The 24275-nt window shown below is 40.0% G+C and overlaps 1 protein-coding gene across 1 annotated transcript; it reads left to right on the top strand.

Annotated features, from left to right (window-relative positions):
- The first annotated feature begins 20537 nt into the window (after window positions 1-20537).
- UBQLN2 (ubiquilin 2) lies at window positions 20538-23843 on the top strand. The gene has a single exon (XM_080910460.1). The coding sequence runs from the start codon at window positions 20755-20757 to the stop codon at window positions 22687-22689; it is 1935 nt and encodes a 644-aa protein (XP_080766586.1). The 5' UTR covers window positions 20538-20754; the 3' UTR covers window positions 22690-23843.
- The last annotated feature ends 432 nt before the right edge of the window (window positions 23844-24275 follow it).

Below are 24275 nucleotides of genomic sequence, written 5' to 3'. Positions count from 1 at the left end.
AGTTGGAGAGTTCTAGAAATTATGTTTATTATAAAGTAGGGTGAGGAGCACAATGCTGTACCACAGGTGGCAATAGGATGGCACAGATGGTAATAGAAAGTGGGAGAGGGACCAAGGAGAAATTGTTACAGAAGTAGAAAGAAAACAGAGCATAACTGGTCTGGGGATATATAATAGAGCTACCCAGTGAAAACACTTGTGTTTCTTCACACACAAGCACAGTGCTGTAATGGAAAGCCCTCTTGAAAAGCCAAGTCTGACTTTGCTGCTTTGACAAAGTCCAGATACAGTTAGGAGTACTGTAGAGTAAAGCTCCTTCCTTTAAAGACTGCAAGCTCAAATGTCCAGGTAAAGGAGGTCAGAAATGGAGCAGGGCTATGTGATTGCACATAGGGACTGGGCCTTAAAAAGCTGAGGTCACTGGAGCTGACATACACCGAATGCCTCTATCCAGTACTATTTGTGGACCAGCCTCCAGTGGATTTTGTGGATGCTGGAGGAGCACAGATTAATAGCAGAGCTCAGTATCAGTTAGGCTCTGGGAGTACAGTGATCTATCTAATATCCTCAGAGTGAACTCTAGATGAGCGAACTTCGCATTCAATGCCATTTTGTTCTCTTGTCCTAAACCACTCTAGCTGACTAACTGGCAACTCAATAACCCCCATGCCTTGATGGCTCCAAGAGGTGAATAGCTAGCCCAAGAAAGCAAAAATCAGCACAGATTGGTATTAGAAGTTAAGACCCATGCTTAAACTGAAGTACCTCAGCAGAGACAAAACTTTTGTTTTTATCAATGATTTTTTTGTATATGTTGTTTTGTGTGTGTATATATCTTATTTTATACTCATAACACATTCTTATATTAAATGTTAATTATGACCTTTAATTTCCCTTATTCTGATTTCTTGTGTCAGTTTTTTTTTTTTTTTAACATGTATGGGTGTTTTGCCTGTAGATGTTCCACATTCATGGAGTGCCTGTAGGAGAGGGCATTGGATTCCCCTGGGGCAGGAGCTACCGACAGTTGCAAACTGCCGTGTGGCTTCTTGTAATTCTCTGCAAAAACAGCTAGAGCTCTTAGCCATTGAGCCATCTGTCAGCCTCCTTTTAAGGACCAGCACTACACGTGGCTCACATTCGCCTGTCACTCCCGTTCCAGGAAATTTGATGACTTCTTTCGACCTCCACAGGGCCCAGCCACATATGTGGCAAACTGACTACATTTGAGGCAAAGCACTCTATGTACAAGTAAATAAAGATATAAAATTTAAAAATAAATAAATAAAAATTAAATATTCTTTTTTATTTTTTGTTTCTTCAACAATGACCAACCAGCATGGCAAACTTTCACTAACAGGGTGATAGTAGAATGCATATCTTGGCAGTAACCAGTAGCTCTCTGATTGGGATACTCAGCAGGAGCTAACTCATGCCTGGCACAGGAGATGTTACTAATGACTCAGGGCTAGATGTTAGAGAAGAGCTCACTGATGCCACTTTAGTAGACCGATGTAATCTCTAAGAGCATTCTGTATTTGTCCTTATGCCCATAGAGAAGGGTAGCTCTCACTCCTCACCAAAGGAGCTTCTCTACTATAGTCAGAAACAATTACAAAAAACTGCAAGCTGTTCAAATGCAGAGAACAACTGATTGTGTGGTGCCTAGCCCTAGATGACACATCTATAACACAACTGCCACAGCCACAAGGAACATTGAGAAAGAGGAGGTGGAAAGATTTGAAGACCCAGTGGAATGAAGTCTGCTGTGCAATTGTCTACTAGAAATGACAACGAAGCCCCACCCATTATACCACAACAATATGGCTTCCTAAACAAGACCAGACATTGACAACATTAAATAGACATGCTAATGTGGAAGGGGCAAATCTCAAGGGACTCCATCCCTCGACAAGGAATTATAGATAACTAATGATTCCCAGGGACCAGCCTTCTAATTGATTATATAATACCAAGTGGTTAGTCCTGAAATTATATATATATACATATTCTCCATTAAATGAACTCAGAAGAAAGAACACACACACACATACACTAATATACATTCAAACCATACATGCATGCATGCATACATACATACATACATACGTACATCCACACACAGGCACACAGAGACAGAAATTCAGGAGTGGGGGGGAAGGTTGGAAGGAGAGGACATGGAAGGGTTGGAGGAAGGAAAGTAAAGGGGAAAATGATGTTACAACCTTAATTAAATTGAAAACTATTAAAAACATAAAAATTGTAGTTTATGTTGTTTGTGCAACAACCATTCCTGGCACTGTTATTCTTAGATTGGAGGTGCCATGGTGGTTGGTTTTAAATTTAGTTTTGTACCTTGTTCAATTTTTTTTGTTGTTGTTGGTTTTGTTTTTTTTCAAGACAGGATTTCTCTGTGTAGCCCAAACCATTGTAGAAATCACTCTGTAGAACAAGCTGGCTTTGAATTCAGAGATTCCCCTGCCTCATCCTCCTGAGTGCTGGGATTAAAAGCATGCACCACCACCACTCAGCTTTGTTTTCTTAGTTTTACATGGTGCTGGGGACTGAGGACAAGGCCCATGCTGCATAGGCAATCTGCCAGTTCAGCTTGCTCTGCACATCACCCATTCTTGTTCAAACTTCAGTGGATCCTTTAAATCAAAGAATTTGGTAGGTTAAAAAAATAGTTGATGACTAAACTCTAAATAGGCCTAGTTTAAGGCAATCCGGTGTGTTTAGCCCTATAGAAACAACAGAAATCACTGAAAGTAGTTTTTGAAAAACTTTTATTCTAGCACACTGGAAAATACAGAAAAAAGGAAAAGAACTTTAGGGTTCCAAAATCAAGAGCTATGTACATAGGTCAACCAAGCAGTGAGATTGAAACAATAGCACTAAGTATCCAAAGAAGTTTATATAGATTCCTCCCTGGATTCAACTAGACCTTTAAAGAAAACTGCCAGCAATGTTCTTTAAGAAACACAAGAAAATATATAAAGAATAGAACAAAAGTATAAGCCAACATCCTTGATTAATATAGATGCAAAAATGCTCACAAAAATACTTGCAAACTGAATTCAAGAACATAATAAAAGGATCATACACCAAGAGCTAGATCTTTTAATTCTAGGATGAAAGGATTGATTAACATAAAAAGCAGTAAACACAATTACGGAATAGAAATAGAATCAATAACAAACATTAACATGGCAATAGATGAAGAAAAATCATTGACAAAATGCATATGATTTGTTATAAAATCCCAAAAGAATAGGAAGAGAAGAATTGCATCCTAACATTATAAAACAGGTTCATATTCCCAAAACACACTGAATGAGGAAAAATAAAAGCCCTTTCTCTAAAACCAGGAGGAGGCAAGGCTGTTATTTTTCTCACTTTTGTTTAATGTATTACCTTAGCCTGAACAATAAATCAAGCTAAAGAAATACAAAGATAGAAATAGCAAAGCAGTAAATAAATTTTCCCTATTTTCCAATAATACCCTGTTTAGAAGTTCATAAAAACTCCATCAAAAGACTTTTGGCCTGACAAATTTAGAAAGACAAAGTATAGTTACATTTCTATTGCTGTGCTAGAACACCATTACCAAAGCAACTTAGTGAAGGAAGCTTTTTACTCTGGGATCACAGGCCTAGAAGGAATAGAGTTCATTACCATCATTGCTGGAACCTTGGCAGCAGGCAGGCACACCACCAGGGCAGCATCTGGGGGCCTATATCTTGATCTACAAGTAGGAAGTAAAGAGAGAGGCCTGGAGAGACTGAAGGAGAGAGTCTGACAGAGAATAAAAATGACTATAGTCTATGTCAAGAGTCTATGGAAACCTCAAAGCCCCTCCCCTCATGACACACCTCATCTAACAAGGCCACACCCCCTAATTTTTCCCAGACAGTTCCACCAACTAGGGACTTAGTATTAAAACATGAGAAACAAATTAAAAAACAATACAATTTCCAATATTTTCAAAAATACAAACACTTTGGTTTAAAAGTAACCAAAGGTATAAAAGACTTCTATATTGAAAAGAATAGAAAGTGAAGAAAATAAATCAGGAAAATATCAGGAGATGAACTTCCTGCCAATATTTCTGGACCCCCAGAATTAGAATAGTTAAAATGGCCATACTACTAAAACTAATTTTTTTGACTTGATGCAGCCTTCATGGTGGCACATGCTGGTCATCCAAGGATTTGTAAGATGGAAGCAGAGGGATCACAAAACTGAGTTTAACTTAAACTAAGCAACAAGTTTCAGGGCTTTATAAACCATAAAGACAGAATTTCTACCAAACAAATGACACAAATGAAGGTTTCAGTGATATTTTCCTAGAACTAGAATAAAACAGTGTCAGATTCAAATGGAAGCTCGAATAGCCCAGATACCCAAAATGGTCCTGATCAAGAAGAGCAATGGTAGGACTATAAGAACATCTGACTTTGAACTATACTATAGAACCATGGCAACAAATTTGGCATAAAAACTGACACAAAGACCAGTGGAGGGCTGGAGAGATGGCTCAGGGGTTAAGAGCACTGGCTTTTCTTCCAGTGGTCCTGAGTTCAATTCCCAGCACTGACGTGACAGCTCACAACCATCTGTAACTCCAGTTCCACAGGATCTGACACCCTCAAAAAGACATACATGTAGGCAAAACAGCAATGGGCATAAAATAAATAAATCTTTAAAAAAATTAAAGAGCAGTACAATAGAGTAGAAGAACACCAGGAACACCAGCTGACTGTCTCAACTTCCCCAGTCAGTATCTGCTAGCTGTTGTGAGTATTCAACTTGATGATGTTATCTCTATCTGATGCTGGTTGCTCTTTTATAGAAATACCATTTCCCTCCAGTGGGAGCATTCTACGCTGCCCAGGGATCCTCTAGATCAGGATCTTCAGCCTCCTGGCAGCCTTCATGGGTCTTCCTCATTAGTTTCCACTAGACGATTGTAAACTCCTCGTTTGGTAATGTCATTTTTATACTGTTCTTTGGCTCAAACACTCATTTTGATGCTGTTTAGCTGTCTGTCACATTCCTCTTACTATTTAGTATTTTACTTGTAAACTTCATGCCACTCACTCACTGACAACCAAATACATGACCATCATAGATCACTCTCTAGATTGTACAAATCAAATTAAATAGTTTGTCCTAGATTAAGAATCAAAAGGGGATAAATGAAAATTTTTGATCACAATAGTTGGGCTCTCAAATTTTACACTTAATGGGTACACCATTTGCCTTATGACAGACCTGATACTTAAATGATTCTGTCTACTACAGAGACAACGAAATAAGGTTAATGGAAAGATGACGAGCAGATTTTAAAGTGGCCACTCAAGACTCCCTTCCACCACTCATTTGAGTGAACATTAGTGTAGATTCTATCAAGTTAATCATAAGCTATTTATTATCTGATCTTAATATAGACACTACTCTGAATTATAATCTTAACCAGTCCTTAAAAGCCAATGAGGAAGGAGAGAAGAGAAGGAGAACGGGGATAGAGGAGAGGAGAAAGAGGACAAAGGAGAGATGAGAGGAGGAGACAGAGAGAGACTGGTTTGTTTTGGTTGGCTGTGGATGTAGAGGTGCCAATGAATATGGGAAGCTTCTCTACCAACACTATCAGCAAGTGTATATTGACTACATGGAATAAGTGTTGAGGAAAATTCTCCTCCAGAGCCTCTTTATATGACTTGATCCTAGGGCCAGTATGTTAATTTCGGTCTGTAGATGCTATAATAAATAAAATAGATATAGAAACCTGGAAAATGTGTTTCTCAAAAAAGTTGAAATTGTGACATATATATATATATATATATATATATATATATATATATATATATAGTCCCTTTTGGAGTACTGCCCATTTTCATTTCTTAAATGGTTCTTTCTCAGCAAGCTTGTTTCTATTCTATGAAATAATACTAATTTTGTGTTGACTTTGTACCCAGCAACGTGCCTCAGTAAAGCTGGTTTTACCAAGAACCCTTTCAATTGTACAAAAGAATCTGATGGATTCTCCAGACTTCTCTAGACACAAAAACATATCATCAGCAAACAGGAATAGTTAGATTTCTCCCTTCATTCTTGCATTTTGTGTCTTATTACATGCATACATATATTAAAATGTATTATAACTCATTAATATGTACATTTATTAAATATATAAAATATTTAGGAAGATGAAAATGTTGACTACTCTGGTTTGATATTGCATACTGTATTATCTAATTTGTATTGTTCTCTGAAAACTTTTTGTTTTGTTTTGTTTTATTCTAGACAAAGTTTCTCTGTGTCACCTTGGCTGTTCTGGAACTCACTGGATAAACTAGGCTGGCCTCGAACTTACAGACATCCGCTTGCTTCTGCCTCTGGATTGCTGGGACTGAAGGCACATCCTCCCCCCACTTGGCTTCCTGAAAACGTCTATAACCTAAATATTAATAAATAAAATTAGGATATGGGTTCTGAGCCAGGTTCTCTGACTTTGTGTGGCTCTGCTATTACAAGCTGTGACTTAAGACCAGGCACTTAGCCTCTGTGCTAGTTCTTTCCGTTTCATAATGTTAATGATGTTGTCTTTCACATAGAGCCCACCTGAGGCTTAAATTAGATCATTCATGTTAGAGAAAATGGAAAAGTAGTATAATAAACATTCAACATTTTATCTTGAGAATTGTTGAGAACATCTAGAAACTCATTTAAGTTAAAATTATGTTGACGCGTGCTTTTTAAAAACCAAATCTTGTAGGCCAGAATAACTGCCAAATATTTCTCTTCAAGGTTACATTTTTTTCATTACAAGACTAGTAGCTATTTTGTGTTTAATTTGGATCATTTCCTAGGTCTTTGGGCACAATGAGCTGCCTGTTTGGACACTATCTTCTTTCTTCGAAGTCGTAGTGCCTTCTTGTTCTGTAACGGGAGCCCCACCCCTTGTCTTTCATCCCCAATGCCACTCCTTCAAGCATCCGTACAAATCATCTGTGTGCCTGCTGCAGAGGTTCCACTTGTCTGTTAATCTCTTCCTGTCTGTGAGTCTCGACAACTTTACCAATTTGTTTTCAACAGAGTTTCATATTCTCTGCTCATCAGTACAACATGGGAGACATAAAATAACACTGCTATGTAGCACTAATTTTAAAAATATTGACTACAGGGTTGAGGAAACTATAAATCCACGTTTTAAGCAAAAAAAAAAAAACCTATATGAATTCGGTTCTTCTAAATCAAAGTAAGATGCACCACAGACATAAACACTACATGTTGGAATATGTTTAGAGCTAATGGAAAGATAACTTTGGGCATAATATTTTATGATAAATATTATAAACTACAGATTAACTGAAATTTAACTGACTTTGAAACTTCTTTTTCTTTACTCTGCTAATTGACTATTTGTGTTTGAATCCTCCTGCTATTTTGGGGAACATACAAGGTACAGACAAAAGAAGTCACACGTGAAACTTTCAGGAGAAATCTTTAAAAGTGTTCCCTTTGAGAAATTACAAGGCGTGAACTCCAGCTACAAGCAATAGGCGTGAATCCGGTACGCCAAAACCCGAGGAAAGGACGGCAGATGGCAGACACTAAGAAACACGTACTGACTGACTGCATTTATGTAAAATTCAAAACCGGCACACTCTAATCCACAGCGTTAGAAATTAGTGTGGTGTTGATCTTTGGAGAATGACCTGTTTAGAAAGAAGTAGAACATGTGCTACCAAGGAACTGCTAATAAATAATAACTTTGTTTCCTGACACAGGTGTTGATTGCACAGATGTTTGTTGAACTGTACACACATGCTGTATGGCAGTTTCTACCTGTGTAAGTGTCCTATCTCAGTAAATTTACAGTTACCCTTGTCAAATCCAGTTACTATTAGCTACATAGAGAATATTAATTTACATCTTCTTTATGCCTGTGCTTTTAGTATTGGATTATTGTATAGCGTGTATCATGAGCAACTGGAAATCAATTACTATAATTGCCTGCTAATTTTACTCAAAGTTCCTGGGTCACGCTGATGCTTACTGTGTGCATATCTTTGGGCAAGTGACTTAACAGCTCCATATCCTGTTGATCTCATTTATCATATAAAGATAATGAGTAACCACTAATACATCCTTGACAGGATGTAAGGAATTAATTCCTGCCCCTTACATAATGATCACCCAGACATCATAATTATCACTTTAATTAGTATCATAACTGTCTTGTGCCATTAATCACTTTCATTCATGAGACATATTGTTAGATTCCCTGTATCTTTTAGAAAGTTATACATAATGCTTCCAAAAATCTGAACCATTAGCTACAACAAAAACCCTGAGACTTCAAATCTACAAAACATTGCGTTCACAACTGTTACCCATCTAAACGTGTAGAAAGTGCAATGGTAAGTCTTCAAAGTCTACATTAATAGTCATATATTTCTGGATCTACACAAAATTTATATTTACTAAAATACTCAGAGATACCATTACTCTTGCTACCATCACCAAGTGCACCTTTTCGTTTGTCGTCTTCATTTCTTTATTCATACTTATATAACTGGGATGTCCCAAGAATCATTTGATTTCTCCTTTGTTTAGATGAATAATAAAATGCCTAAATTCACTTTTGGTGTCTTTCTTCATTTTCATGGCTGCTTCAGTTCATGAGACATTGTAGATAACCGAGAGATGTAAGGGCCACTTTATGTTTAGACAACATGACACTGTTCTAGACACCGAACACAAGTCAAGATGGCAGCTCTTGATCATGGGGCTGGGAAGGAGCAGGGCAGTATGAATTAGCACAAAATGACTGATACCAGACCTTTCCCCAAAGTAAAACGTGATACAATCTCTTACATTCCTGGCAGAATTCCACTTAGTCTGGGCTTTGTAGGAATATGGCTTTGAGGTCAGAGGCCTTTAGTCTTTAACCTTTCAGTTCACAAGCCCACCTATGGGTGCATGTGCCCATTTATGTGCAACTTGTGTGTGCCCACCTGTATTTGGGTGCCTGACAACATCTCTGTGTTCTGGAATAAAGTATGCTGTATGTGCCTGCAGCTCTGCACATCCTCTTTAATCATCCAGCTCTTTATAACCCTAAGTTCGAGGTCACTGGTCCTTTAGATGTATCATTCAGAAAGTAGATTTTAGGTGATCTTATAAAAAGAAAATATTTACTCATTTGTATTTACTATTATGTTATGCTGAACAGAACCAATAAAAACTTTTAAAAAAAAAATCCAACAAAACTCATTATTCTCGTTTGGCCTAATTAGCACTGGGGTGGTCCCCTAATCTGGAAGCAGGTACAAAACTGTATGAGATATTTGTATTTAACCTGGTTTCTTAGTATGGTTCCTGTATCCGCTTCTTTTAGATCCCCAATGGTATCTTTACCCATCATGCCTGTGCTATTAATCGAGAGACCCACTTACAGTGGCATTGCCATTAAACTAGTCTTTGTTACCCTATCTTGCCTGTGTCAATATCATCTAATACACTTATGTTGACCAATATATTCTGGCTTCATTTCTTTACAAAAGCTTGCCTTTTCAATGTTTCTGTTTAGTTCTATATAGTTTTCTCCCAACAAGCAAGGTTTATCTCCTCTCCAACTTTCTTTCAAATGTCTGTTTATCAGATTTTCTTTTGCTTTTTAATAACAGACAAATATTCTGAGATATTATAAATTTAACATTTTTCCTACATGTGTTGAGTGTATTACGATATTGTGCATTCCATTTGGCATCATATCTCGATGAGCTTCCACCAAAACAATGCGTTATTAATTTATTAACTTCTACCAGGAGAAAAAAAGACAGGATTCCTTATTTTATGGATGCTGTTCTTCCTAAGAAGCACTGCAAGTAGTAGCCTATTGTTTGATAAAAATTATTCAGTTTTTAATAATGATAACTTTATGGGGATGATATGATATGCTAATACGATAAAAGCAAGGTTGTTGATTGAGTTCTGCCACATTAAAGAGATTACTTTTCATTTAATTCATTTATTTCTCTTTTACTGAATAGAAATTGTTTTCATACAATATATTCTGATCATGGTTTACTATCCCCAGACACTACCATCTCCTCATCCATCTAACTTTACTCCTGCTTCTCTAGCTCTTTAGTGTGCTTTATGAGATTTTTTTCCTTTTATCTTTTATTCTTGTTTTTTGCCTGTTTGTTTTCTAAAGTAAGAAACTATTGTAAAATTCCCTTTCACCAAAGCCCACATCAAAAGCTAAAAAACGAAAATATATTTCAGTGTTTCTGAGAATTAAATTGTAGGAAACTTAGATCATTGACCAATAAAAATAGATGCAACTCTTGTGAAGATGCAGAATGACTCAGGCCCCAGAGGCATAAATATACTGTGATCTTATTATATTAGCATCCCAAGAAGGAATAAGCCACCAAAACAGATCAGGAAAAGTAGGTACCCAGAGTTAACATTGGCAGGATTCCAGTGAATAACAAGTCTTACCTATTCAGGTTCTAGAATTTCTAACCTGTAAACAAAACGATCTTGGCTAGAAGATCCGGCACTAGAATAGTTTTATGCCATTAGATTTGGTTATGAATCATGGTTTACTCAGCAACCATCCCACTAAACCCATCAAGCATCCTTCATTTTGCATCACCATGCTCTGAGTAATGATGGGCTGGAGTCACAATATATGTTTAGCAGGCAATCAATTAGCCGTCACTTTCTTCTTTAATTTTCCTTAAGCTTCCCTTTGGTTTCACAGGGGGAAAGTTCACTGAAAGCATAGTGACGAACACTTGTAGGAGGTATCATGATGCTGCTTCTCACTGGAAATTAAGAAGTTAATCACTCACTTGTGTGATGTAATCCTGCCTGATGGCATGAGTCAACATCTGGATCTGTAAAGCAGAGGACCACAGTCTACAAGATAATATTGGAATCTTCAAATATTTTTTTCTTGTGGCCCCAAAAGAATTTTTATAAGCTACATATACCTTAATGCATATTTAAGTTGACACCTAACATTTGTCATGTGTGTGCATATGTGTATATTATATATACATATATATACACATACACATACATTCATTTGTCATGTATGTGCATGTGTATATATACATATACATTTAATTAGAAGAATTATAATTAAATTTTAAATCAATTTGTATATTATAAATCCAAATATTTTGAAATAAATAAAATGTTACATCACTTGCATATATATCTCACAGGTTTTTAGTGCTATAGCAATTGGAGATACACATCTATCATGTTTAAAATAAATTATTACAGGCTGGAGAGATGGCTCAGTGGTTAAGAGCACTGGCTGCTCTTCCAGAGGTCCTGAGTTCAATTCTCAGCAAGCACATGGTGGCTCACAACCATCTGTAATGGGATCTGATGCCTTGTCTGAAGACAGTGACAGTGTACTTATATATTAATAAATAAATAAGTAGATCTTTAAAAAATAAAATAAAATACATTATTAGACTATTCTTGAGGAGTGAGAAATTTACTATTGTTCCTTTTGCAATTTATTTTTTTCTTCCTCCAAAGAAAAAATCTTCTCTTAATTTTATCTAGTTTTTTTTTTTTCAGTGTGTCATCAACCAACCCACTCTTACATCTCTACTGTAACAATTATGGCTACTAAATTTAAATTTAAGGATTGAGATGTTCTGTATTAGCATTATAATTATTGGAAATGTACAAACAGAAAAAATATGCTTATTACCATCTTTGAAAAATAATAAAAATAAAAAGTAAGTTTAATTAGAAATTCCCTTGGAGGCTATTTTTATTATAATATACCTTAACATAAATTGCTAACGGTATATTCATTGCTTATTTTTATGAATATAAGGTATGTAATCTGTTACTGAATAGATGGGAATATTAATACATTGTTATAGCAATATCCTCTGTTTTCTTTCCAAACAATGTGCTAAAGCCAATATAATGATCTATCAATTATTTTAATACTCCTATCGGTTAACAACTCAGTTCTGTCATTTGCATAAGGATGTGTTATGTAGTTATTAGAGAATTTCAACATATACACCAATATATATTTCAAAAAGTCTCTGTCTCCCGTGGGATTTTACATATGAAGGCAATTTGAAATGAATTATAGGAAAACTGTGACTGTGTAAAGGGGGGAAAGCTTAATTGCAAGAGAAAATGGCTTGCTTTCAGACACTTGTCCTAGCAGTTCAACTTTTAAAAAGACCTATAAAAATCCAGTATCCAAAAATGTTGGCTTCAAAATTGTCTGTGTCCTTTCTTTTAAAAGATTATGTTGATATCATTATAGACTATTGCCTTGAGTGATACTGCTTATAGACCTCCTGACTCAACTTGCTTTTTATCACCACTATGAGAGTTTGAATTTTCTGTGTTACCAGCCTGTACAAGCTGGTTGTGTATCAATGTGACTCAAGCTGGAGTTATCACAGAGAAAGGAGCCTCCCTTGAGGAAATGCCTCCATGAGATCCAGCTGTAAGGCATTTTCTCAACTAGTGATCAAGGTGTGAGGTCCCAGCCCATTGTGGGTGGTGCCATCCCTGGGCTGATAGACCCGGGTGCTATAAGAAAGCAGGCTGAGCAAGCCAGGGGAAGCAAGCCAGTAAGTGACATCCCTCCATGGCCTCTGCATCAGCTCCTGCTTCCTGACCTGCTTGAGTTCCAGTCCTGACTTCCTTTGGTGATGAATAGCAATGTGGAAGTGTAAGCTGAATAAACCCTTTCCTCCCCAAGTTGCTTTTTGGTCATAATGTTTGTGTAGGAACAGAAACCCTGACTAAGACAAATTTGTACCAGCATACTGGAGTATTCCTACGACAACCTGACCATGTTTTGGGGAGGACTGTGGAAGGACTTTGGAACTTCAAGCTAGAAGAGCCATTGCAAGATTAAGAGCTCTGTGGGGTGTTCCGTAGGAGTTTGGAAGATAATGTTGAGAACAGTACAAAAGATGGAGGCCTGACTTGTGAAATTTCAGAGGGAAGATTGAAGACACTTATCAGGGCTGTTGTTTTGATTGTGAATATTCTGTGGTTTTGGTTAGCTGGGGCTGAAGAATAAGCTCTGATTTTGTTAATCAGAACTTATTATTTGGTACCAGAACTACTAAAGCAAAACCTTTGCATTACTGGGTCTATTGATGCTCGTCAGCTGTAGCTAAGGAATTAGTGATGATTAAAGAGTCCAGCATCATTGAGGTGAAATCTTCTGGGAACTGTTTTCTGAGAGCACAAAGAGGCTGTGTTTCAGATATAGCCAAGATTGTACTTCCTGTTGTAGCTGGACTTGGTAATGTGTAAGAGTCGCCCAGATGATACAGTTTTGAAGAAATAAAGGGGTCATGAAGAACATCTGAGGCTCTGTACTGTGAGAGGCCATGGAAGGTCATTGGTGAAGGTGCAGCCTCAGTTGCAATTGATGCCCCAGGACTGAAGGGGCGAAGGAGTTGAAGCTTGGCACAATGAGGGGAACCTGTGAGAGGCTACTGGTGATGCCTAGTTGCAGCAGAAGACAGCAGTGTTTTGGAGATGCCAGTGCCATGAGATGACCACCAAGAACAGCAGCAGCAGTGGAGAACAGGCTGCTGGAGCCTAGAAGACAAGGTGTGTGCTACAGAGGACAGAGCTAGAGAAGTGACCCAAGCCCTTGGAGGAGCCCAGAAATTCGTAAGTGGATCTCAGACATTGGATGGTTAGAGTTTGATTTTGTTTTTGATTGTGACTGTTCCCTGATATTTTTCCCTCTTGAAGAAAGAATTTTAGTGGAGCCCTCAGTTAAACTTTGAATTGTGTACTGGCTGGTTTTATGTGTCAACTTGACACAAGCTGGAGTTATCACAGAGAAAGGAGCCTCCCTTGAGGAAATGCCTCCATGAGATCCAGCTGTAAGGCATTTTCTCAACTAGTGATCAAGGGGGGAGGGCCCAGCCCATTGTGGGTGGTGCCATCCCTGGGCTGGTAGACCTGAGTTCTGTAAGAAAGCAGGCTGAGCAAGCCAGGGGAAGCAAGCCAGTAAGTGACATCCCTCCATGGCCTCTGCATCAGCTCCTGCTTCCTGACCTGCTTGAGTTCCAGTCCTGACTTCCTCTAAAGATGAACAGCAATATGGAAGTGTAAGCTGAATAAACCCTTTTCTCCCCAACTTGCTTCTTGGTTATGATGTTTGTGCAGGAACAGAAACCCTGACTAAGACAAATTGGTACCAGCATAGTGGGGTATTCCTGTGACAACCTGACCATGTTTTGGGGAAGACTGTGGAAGGACTGTGGAACTTTGAGTTAGAAGAGCCATTGGTATGTTAAGAGCTCTGTGGGATGTTCTGTAGGAGCTTGGAAGATAATGTTGAGAACAGTGCAGAAGATGGAGGCCTGGCTTGTGAAATTTCTGAGGGGAAGATTAAAGACTCTTTGATCAGGGCTGTTGTTTTGGTTGTGAAGATTCTGTTGTTTTGGTTAGCTAAAGCTGAAGAATCAGCTGTGATTAACAAGATACCAGAACTACTAAAGCAAAACATTTGCATTACTGGGAGTATTAATGCTGGTCAGCTGGAGCTAAGAAATTAGTTGTAAGAAGAGACCAGCATCATTGAGGTGAAATCTTCTGGGAAGTGTTTTCTGAGAGCACAAAGAGGATGTGTTCCAGAGATAGCCAAGGTTGTACCCCGTGCTGTGGCTGGACTTGGTAATGTGTAAGAGTCACCCAGGTGGTACTGGTTTTGAAGGAATGAAGGGGTCATGGAGAGCAGCTGAGGCTTGGAACTGTGAGAAACCATGGAAGGCCACTGGTGAAGATGCATCCTCAGTGGCAGTTAGTGCCCCAGGACTGACAGTGGTGTTTTGGGGATGCCAGTACCATGAGATGACCACCAAGAACAGCCACAGCAGTGGAGAGCAGGCAGCTGGAGCCTAGAAGACAAGGTGTGTGCTACAAAGGGCAGAGCTGGAGAAGTGACTGAAGCCCTTGGAGGAGCCCAGAAGTTCGTAAGTGGATCTCAGACATTGGATTGTTTGAGATTGATTTTGCTTTTTATTGTGACTGTGCCCTGATATCTATCTTTCCCTCTTGAAGGAAGAAGAGGAGCCCACGGTTTAGAGACTTTGAATTGTAAAAAGACCTTGATTTTTAAAAGAGACTGAATATTTTAAAGGTATTGAGATTTTAAAATGTAAGAATTGGTAAAGGTTGTGGGACTCTTAAGGTTATCTAGATCTTGGGGATGAACAAGAAAGCAAGGCTTGAAGCTTAATATTGATTTGTTTGTGTGTCAAGTTGACAAGGGGTCAATTGTAGTGGCTGGTTTTATGTCAACTTGACACAAGCTGGAGTTATCACAGAGAAAGGGGCCTCAGTTGAGGAAATGCCTCCATGAGATCCAGCTGTAAGGCATTTTCTCAACTAGTGATCAAGGGGGGAGGGCCCAGCCCATTGTGGGTGGTGCCATCCCTGGGCTGGTAGACCTGGGATCTATAAGAAAGCAGGCTGAGCAAGCCAGGGGAAGCAAGCCAGTAAGTAACATCCCTCCATGGCCTCTGCATCAGCTCCTGCTTCCTGACCTGCTTGAGTTCCAGTCCTGACTTCCTCTGGTGATGAACAGCAATATGGAAGTGTAAGCTGAATAAACCGTTTCCTCCCCAAACTTGCTACTTGGTCATGATGTTTTGTGCAGGAATACAAACACTGACGAAAACACTTCCCCAGAGAATTTTTCATGACCACGGGATCTCCTGCAGATGCTGTTTTATTACAGATAGTATACTTGGATGATCACTAGAATGGTAGAATTGTCTTAGCTGGATGTGAATAAGACCAAAAAAATTTTTTACTCATTTCTATCCTATCAGAAAATGCTTTCTCCATAGTCAGTGTTCCACATTATTTTTATATTAATGCTTTAATCTATGAATTCTTTGTTTTTCTCTTTTTTCTTTCAACTTCCCATTGATTTTGTAAATTTTTATTGGTTATTTATTTACATTTCAAATGTTGTCCCCCTTCCTGCTTTCCCATCAGCAGAACCCCCTCCTCTCCCCCTTCCTCTGCTTCTGTTAAGGTGCTCCCCAACCTGCCTGCCCACACATTCCCACCTCCCCACCCTGGCATTCCCCTACGCTGGGGCATCAAGCCTCCTCAGGACCAAGGGCCTACTCGCCCATTGATGCCAGAGAAGGCCATCCTCTGCTACATATGTAGGTGGAGCCAGATTTTTCTGAATCTTGAGCAAACTTAATTCTAAGTTTTTTGGAAGGTCTTCATGAATTTCAGTTTCTTTCATTGTCTGTAACACAGAGGCAGATATTCCCTTTCAGCTTATTTTTTTCAAGTTCCAGTTTTTTTTCAAAATCATATAATTTTGATGAGAAAACTATGAAAACATAAAATGAAGGAAAGATAATAGCTTTTCATCATTACCATCATCACCAAGAGACACTATGTGCTCTTTACTGACATAATTATATTCCCCTTAAAGTAACTACCACACCTTTCCAAGAAAGTGAACAAGTTCTCTTCTTGGTGTTGTGCAATTTACCCCAGTGCTTCATGGCGTTAAGCTTTTAAGAGACAGAGTAAAAAAAGGCAAAACAGAGGCTCCTACCAAGAGCATCAAACATTCTAAAGCATGGAGTCCCAACCTGATAAGAAAATCAATAAAGCAACTGTGGTAGCCACTATCAAATCAGCATTCACACCTTATCTAAAGAATGTAGCCACTATTCACCTCCAGGGAAATTATGGCATGGTATGAACCCAAAGTAACCTGATCATCTCATTTGGAAACTGAAGTCATAAATCTCTGTTTGGGAAATTTGCCAAGTTTTAGGTGTTGGCAGGCCCAAAGCCAGCCCATGAATTGCCAGTTCATAACTTACATCCCGGAGATTAAAGTGGATATGCAACACTAGAATTTCTGGGCACTCAAGAAAGACTGACTTGCACATTACTTATTTATATGTAGAGTAAATGAACAAAGCAAAAATTAGAAGATTGCAGGGAGCATGACGGTAGAAAATATAACCCCAGAGCAGACTATGTGCTGAGTAAATTGTACATTTGCTCTTTTGTGTCATTTGATATTTTTAGATTTAATTGTGTAATTTGATTTACCAAGAGTAAATTTATTTCATTGTTCTTATTTTCCCAGAGGGACATATAACAGAGTAATTACCCTCTCTGTGTCTGTTTCTCTCTCTGTCACTATCTCTCTGTTTCTGTATATCTCTGTCTCCCTGTGTCTCTCTGTCTCTCTGTCTCATGAACTAGTAACAGCTTTGAAGAACATGTTTCTTAGTCCCATTGTAGCTGGTAAAGAACTTACACTAAAGAGAAATGACTGCACTTCTCTAATATCAACAGTCTTATTGACTCAGAACTTGCCCTACTTATATAACTCTTTCTCTAGTTGTAATAGAATTATTATTATTATTAATTTTCTGCCATGTACATCCACAAGAGTGAAGAATGATCAGCATTCTCTTTGAGTTCTGCAGTTCCCCTTCCCCAAGACAAATACATTTTATTAATTCGGGGCGTTGGTTTTTAGGCTACAACCATAAACGGAGATGTGCTCAGTAAAATCGTCTGAATGTTTCATTACACTCTCAGTGTTAGTTAGCAAGTTGGCCTTCATTTCCCAGAGGAATATGAAGTTCTTGTTTCCTGCCATAGCTACTAAGGGGAATTCAGGTAACGCTCACTAAGAGCAGGCGTAAGCATTCTGTACCCACTCTGTCCAGTTCCAGTTTCAAATCTTAGTTCTGTAGTGCTGGGGATAGAACCCTGGGACCTTGTGCATGCTCTGGCTCAGCTCTTTTACAGTTTGATAGAGGGTATGTTTCATTGCTTTCATATTGAAACAAAATGTCTTCCTAGTATCTCACAAAAAGGAAAATGCTGCAGGAAGAGAAAAAAAGAAAGGGAAAGAGGAAAGGATGAAGGGAGAAAATATTGTTTATCTTTGCTGTTTGCATTTTATGGCTGGCATGTCAGGTACCTCTTTCTGGTTACTCTATTGTCCTCTTTATTTGAATTTCTAATACACTTATTTTTGCTATTATTTGGTATTTAAAGTCTTAAAATGTATAAATTTGACTCTGAGTTCATTCACATAATACTCCATAAATCAAATGTTATTAAATGTGGACCTGCTAAAAATGCAGATTGTTTATCACTTATTTCAGTTGGCTTGAGGTAGGGCCTAGAAATTTCTTAGTACCAAGTTCCTTAAACTACCTATAGGGTAATCTTGTGGTAATTATTGAGACAAATATTCTCATTATAATTATGCTTATCAATTCATTCTAAGAATTTCAATTTGTACTGTCTCAAAGTGCTCAGTTTTCTTTAAATGTTAAGTGCTGTCTTCTTCCCCAGCTTTGTTAATAGTATTTACCTTTAAGAGTAATTAAAGATCGTCTGTGATATTACATTGTTCTTTATTTTCTGCAAAGTTAAACACATTGTAACAGATGTGAGTTGTCACTCTCTAAAATCAGCCAGCACTGGTAGCTTGTCATGTTTGTTTTTGTTTTAGAGACAAAGCCCATTTTTACAGCTTTAACTCTGGTTCTGTTTAGTCATTGTCTTGAATCCCATACCATTTCCTGTTCCTTGTGGCTAGATGTTTAGGATGACTGCCTCTTGCACTTTTATTTTCTGATTTTTTTTATTCAGTACTAGGAATTGCAGCCAGGGTCTCTTCACATACGGTAGGCATGTGCTCTATCAGTGAGCCACAGCCCAGCCCATGTAGCTAATAGAATATTTTATATACATATGAACATGTTTTAAACACCATAGATATTTACATTTGATGTGTGTCAATTAATTATGTTTTGAGGTATGTATTTAAAGCAAGTTCACTTTTCATTATATATTACATTAATATGAGACCTAGGATATATAATCATTTTTATACTAGTTCATGGATATAATAACCCTGTATTTTGTTTTACATTGAGATTTATTGAGGTACTTGTGACGTAATGATTTTGAAATGCTGTTAAATCATCACTAGGCTTTTGTATGGGAAAAAGGATTTTGTGTTCAAAGCACGAGAAAGAAATGATTTTAGAATTATCTCTTCTATAATTCAGGTTTTTGCTATCAGTAATACTCCATTTTCTGTTCTTTATTTAATCTGTAGTGATTATGTTAATTTCTGCCATGACTACTGTATGCCTGTCAATTTTTACCTTTACTCTTGTCTGAAAATATATTTGTAGTTTTTAAAAATCATAAATGCATATTTATCCATCAAATTTAAACTCTTATAAAATAGAAAATGAGAATTATCCACAATTTCTGCTCTTACTAATAATTACCTTTATCATAATGGAGTATAGCCTTTCAGATTTATTTTTCACACATACAATGTACAAGCTTTTTATATTGACACCTACACGCCTGCCTGTATTGTTAACATTTGTTAAGAAAAACATAAATCCATAGAAAATATAACCCCAAATATCGTCTATGATTTTCTCCTAACTACAGCACATTTAGTGTATTCTTTCAGAGACACGTAATACTACATGAATCAGCCACCATCTTTTAGACACAGGGATTATTTTATTGTATGGCAAAATCATAGTATTCCTGTTACGCATTTAACTAGCTAAACGCTGTTTTAAAACGGTACGTTGTTTATATATACATATCATACATATGCTTTTCGAATCGATTATTAGGTCTTTCTAAACAAAGGTGCAGATCCTTAAAGTGTCCATTTGTATTTTCAAACTGCTCGATTGCAACAATTCATACTACGACTAGCATGAGAGTGCATTTTCTCGGCTCCTGGTCAACAAGGTTTAACGTTCTCTTTCATCGGTGCCAACGTGATAAACCCCAAGGAAAAAATCTCATTGTTTTTATTTGAATCCCTTTGATTAGGAGCGAGCCTCCTGTTTTCAGAAGCCTGTTGGCCGTTTTTTTTTTTTTTTTTTAAGGCTCCTTTTGTAAAATGCTCGCTCCCGCCATGCCTTCCCTTCCCCCACCCGGGTGCTCGTTCTCCCTTTTTGCTTTGTCAGAGTTCTTTACTATTCATTTTTTGTCCTTTGCCTGGGATCGGTTCAATTCAGGCTTTCATCCTTTCACTGCTTCCCAGATTGCGAACCCACATTCTCCATTGGTCTTTCAGCCGCCGCTAAAGAAGATGCCTCCCTCTTCCTCCTCCCGGCCTCCTCCCTTCCCCCTCGCCTCGCCCGCCTCGCCTCGGTCCCCTGCTTTTCTCTCCAGCCTGCTTCCTTTTCCTTTTTCCCCCCTCTCTTTGTTTATTTCTCCCTCCCTCTCCCTCTCCTCCCCCCTCCGCGCCCTCCGCTCCTCCTCTGCAGGGCTGGAGTTTTGCGCTCGGGCCGCGAGACGCTCGCTGGGCTGGCGCCGCGTCAGCAGGGGGCGGGGCGCGGCCGGGGGCGGGGCCGGGGCGGGAGCGCGGGCGCCGCAGCTGCAGGAGTCGCTGGGAGTGCGCGCGGGCAGATCACAAGGCGGCGGCGGCGGAGACGGCCTGCTGGACCTGCTCTCTCAGCCCTGAGCCGAGGCCTACAGCGACCCGAGCGCGCAGCCGACGACCGGGAGGAGCCGCAGCCTTCATCTCTGAGGTACTGTGTTCGGCGCTGCCTGCCGGGCCACCCCAGTCCGCTACCGCGGCGCCTCTATCCCTCGCGCCCTCTTCGCTCGCCAGCGCCTTCCCTGTGAGCCTGCGTCACCGCGGCCGCCATGGCTGAGAACGGCGAGAGCAGCGGCCCCCCGCGCCCCTCCCGCGGCCCTGCTGCGGCCCCAGGCGCGGCCAGCCCGCCGGCCGAGCCCAAAATCATCAAAGTCACTGTGAAGACCCCCAAAGAGAAGGAGGAGTTCGCGGTGCCCGAGAACAGCACCGTGCAGCAGTTCAAGGAAGCGATTTCCAAACGCTTCAAATCGCAAACCGATCAGCTCGTGCTGATTTTCGCCGGAAAGATCCTGAAAGATCAAGATACCTTGATCCAGCATGGCATCCATGATGGACTGACGGTTCACCTGGTTATCAAAAGCCAGAACCGTCCGCAGGGCCAGGCCACCACGCAGCCCAGCACTACTGCGGGGACGAGCACGACGACCACGACCACCACCACGGCGGCGGCGCCAGCGGCGGCGACGACATCATCGGCTGCCAGGAGTAGCACCACAGCTACTACCACAAATAGCAGCACCTTTGGGCTGGGAAGCCTCTCCAGCCTCAGTAACCTGGGCTTGAACTCGCCCAACTTCACCGAGCTTCAGAACCAGATGCAGCAGCAGCTCTTGGCCAGCCCTGAGATGATGATCCAGATCATGGAAAATCCCTTTGTTCAGAGCATGCTTTCGAATCCTGATCTGATGAGGCAGCTCATCATGGCCAATCCACAGATGCAACAACTGATCCAGAGAAACCCAGAAATCAGCCACCTCCTGAACAACCCAGATATTATGAGGCAGACTCTCGAGATCGCCAGGAATCCTGCCATGATGCAAGAGATGATGAGAAATCAAGACCTGGCTCTCAGTAATCTCGAAAGCATCCCAGGTGGCTACAATGCTCTGCGGCGCATGTACACTGACATTCAAGAGCCCATGCTGAATGCCGCACAGGAGCAGTTTGGGGGCAACCCGTTTGCCACGGTGGGGAGCAGTTCCTCCTCAGGGGAAGGTACTCAGCCTTCCCGCACGGAGAACCGGGATCCACTGCCCAATCCTTGGGCACCCCCGGCAACCACCCAGACCTCCGCCACGACCACCACCACGACCACAAGCAGTGGCACTGGGTCTGGCACCAGCTCCAGCAGCACTACCACCGGAAACACCATGGCTGCAGCCAATTATGTGGCTAGCATCTTCAGCACCCCAGGAATGCAGAATCTGCTGCAGCAGATAACCGAGAATCCCCAGCTGATTCAGAATATGCTGTCTGCACCCTACATGAGAAGCATGATGCAGTCGCTGAGCCAGAATCCAGATATGGCCGCCCAGATGATGCTGAGTAGCCCACTGTTCACTGGGAATCCTCAGCTGCAGGAGCAGATGCGCCCACAGCTCCCGAATTTTCTGCAGCAGATGCAGAATCCAGAAACCATCGCGGCCATGTCCAACCCGAGAGCGATGCAAGCCCTAATGCAGATCCAGCAGGGGCTACAGACACTAGCCACTGAAGCGCCTGGCCTCATTCCAAGCTTCGCTCCAGGTGTGGGGGTGGGAGTGCTGGGAACCGCCATAACCCCTGTGGGCCCAGTCACTCCCATAGGGCCCATTGGTCCTATAGTTCCTTTCCCCCCCATAGGCCCCATCGGGCCTATCGGACCCCCGGTTCCAGTTCCGGTTCCTGTAAGCGCCCCGGCTCCAGGCTCCACCGGCCCCGGGCTCCCGCCTGCAACCACTGTGTCCAGCTCTGCGCCTACTGAAACCATAAGTCCGACGTCAGATTCTGGACCCAACCAGCAGTTCATTCAGCAAATGGTGCAGGCCCTCACTGGAGGAAGCCCTCCACAGCCGCCGAATCCTGAAGTGAGATTTCAGCAGCAACTGGAACAGCTCAACGCCATGGGGTTCTTAAACCGCGAAGCAAACTTGCAGGCCCTAATAGCAACAGGAGGCGACATCAACGCGGCCATTGAGAGGCTGCTGGGCTCTCAGCCATCCTAATTACGTTTCTGTACCTTGAAAAAAATGTATCTTATTTTTGATAATGGCTCTTAAATCTTTAATCACAAACTCCGTGCTTTACTTTTATTTTGATTCTTTTAAATCTGTCTACGTATAAATTTAATACGAAGCATTTTAAGGTGGAGTCCCTCCCTTCCTGCTCCTCCTCCTCCTCCTCCTCCTCCCCCCACCCTCCCACCCACCCTCTCCCTTCCCTTCCAGCCTGCCCTCTCCCCTCTTTGTTTCCTTCCCTCCTTCATTTCTTTTCTTTTCTTCTTTTGATTTCCTTCCTTCTCTGATTTGAACGGTGGGAATCAATACTGTTTCACTCAAAGGTGTTGCATGCAAACACTTCTCTTCATTCTGCATTTATTGTGATTTTTGGAAACAGGTATCAGCCTTCACAGTTGGGTGAACAAGTTTTGTCCTACAGATGTCCAGTTTATTTGCATTTTAAACATTAGCATATGATAGTAATTTAATGTAGAATGAAGATATTAAAAAAACTGAAGCAAATTATTTGAAGCTCTCTAATTTGTGGTAAAATATTGCTTATTGTGACTTTGGCATGTATTTTTGCTAGCAAATGCTGTAAGATTTATACCATTCATTGATTGTCTTTGCTATTTGTACACAGTACAGTAAGCACAATTGGAATTGTACATCTAGAAGTATTACTGTAGACTCTGAGCAGAATATGTGTAACCAAAATAAGGAAGAATATAAGAAATACTCCTGAAGCTAGGTATGTCTCACAATTTTGTAGAATCTTACAGCATATTTGATAAATTTCTCAGTGAAAATGTTGGCTAGGCAAGTTCAGTTAAAATATAGTAGAAATGTTTATCCTGGTTTCTCTAAGTATACATTAATTGTACAGAAAACTTACAGTGTAACATTGTGTCAACAGTTGCAGATTGATTGTATATGACCTTAATCTTTGTGCAGCCTGAAGGATCAGTGTAGTGACGCCAGGAAAGTGCTTTTGACCTAAGAGTTCCTCAGCTTCTCCCAAGAAGAGACCTTCAAATGCATTTTGATTTGTAATTGGAAATGTAACTTTTACTGGAAGTGTCATGTGATGTTTGCATTACTTTTAACTGCTATGTATAAAGGAAAGTGTATCTTTTGGCTCTATCAGTTATTTCTCTTGTGCACAGGGAAAAATGCATTAAAATGACTAAAAAAAATAAAAAAATAATAAAAAACAGAAAGCTCTTTCTTTTTGCCTTTTGGCCCTAGAATCACATCGTGAAGGGTTAGCTCCCCCACAAATGTTTATTCAACAGTGTTCTATGGGAAATCTTTTTACATGCAAATTTAGATGCTCTAATTATTGCCCTCAAAGGTTAAACAATTATTAATTAGTATTTCCCCTGCCCATATATATATATATATATATATATATATATATATATACGCACACACAAACACACAAAACAGTATATTGGGAATGTGGCTGGGTTTATTTTAAATAGATAAAATATGGGAAACTAGTTAGTATTCTGTTTTCTACAAACAGTACGTTGGTTTCTATGGCTTATTTTGTTGGGGTGTGGGGTAAGGTACTGGGGGAGGATTTTTAA

The sequence above is a fragment of the Micromys minutus genome (genome assembly GCF_963924665.1).
Source record: "Micromys minutus genome assembly, chromosome: X".
Lineage (NCBI taxonomy): Eukaryota > Metazoa > Chordata > Mammalia > Rodentia > Muridae > Micromys > Micromys minutus.
Note: the sequence above shows the minus strand (reverse complement) of the source record. Positions and strands in the feature narration are given on the sequence as shown.

Coding starts and splice junctions, on each gene's coding strand:
- UBQLN2 (XM_080910460.1), top strand. CDS start 20,755: ATGGCTGAGAACGGCGAGAGCAGCGGCCCCCCGCGCCCCTCCCGCGGC.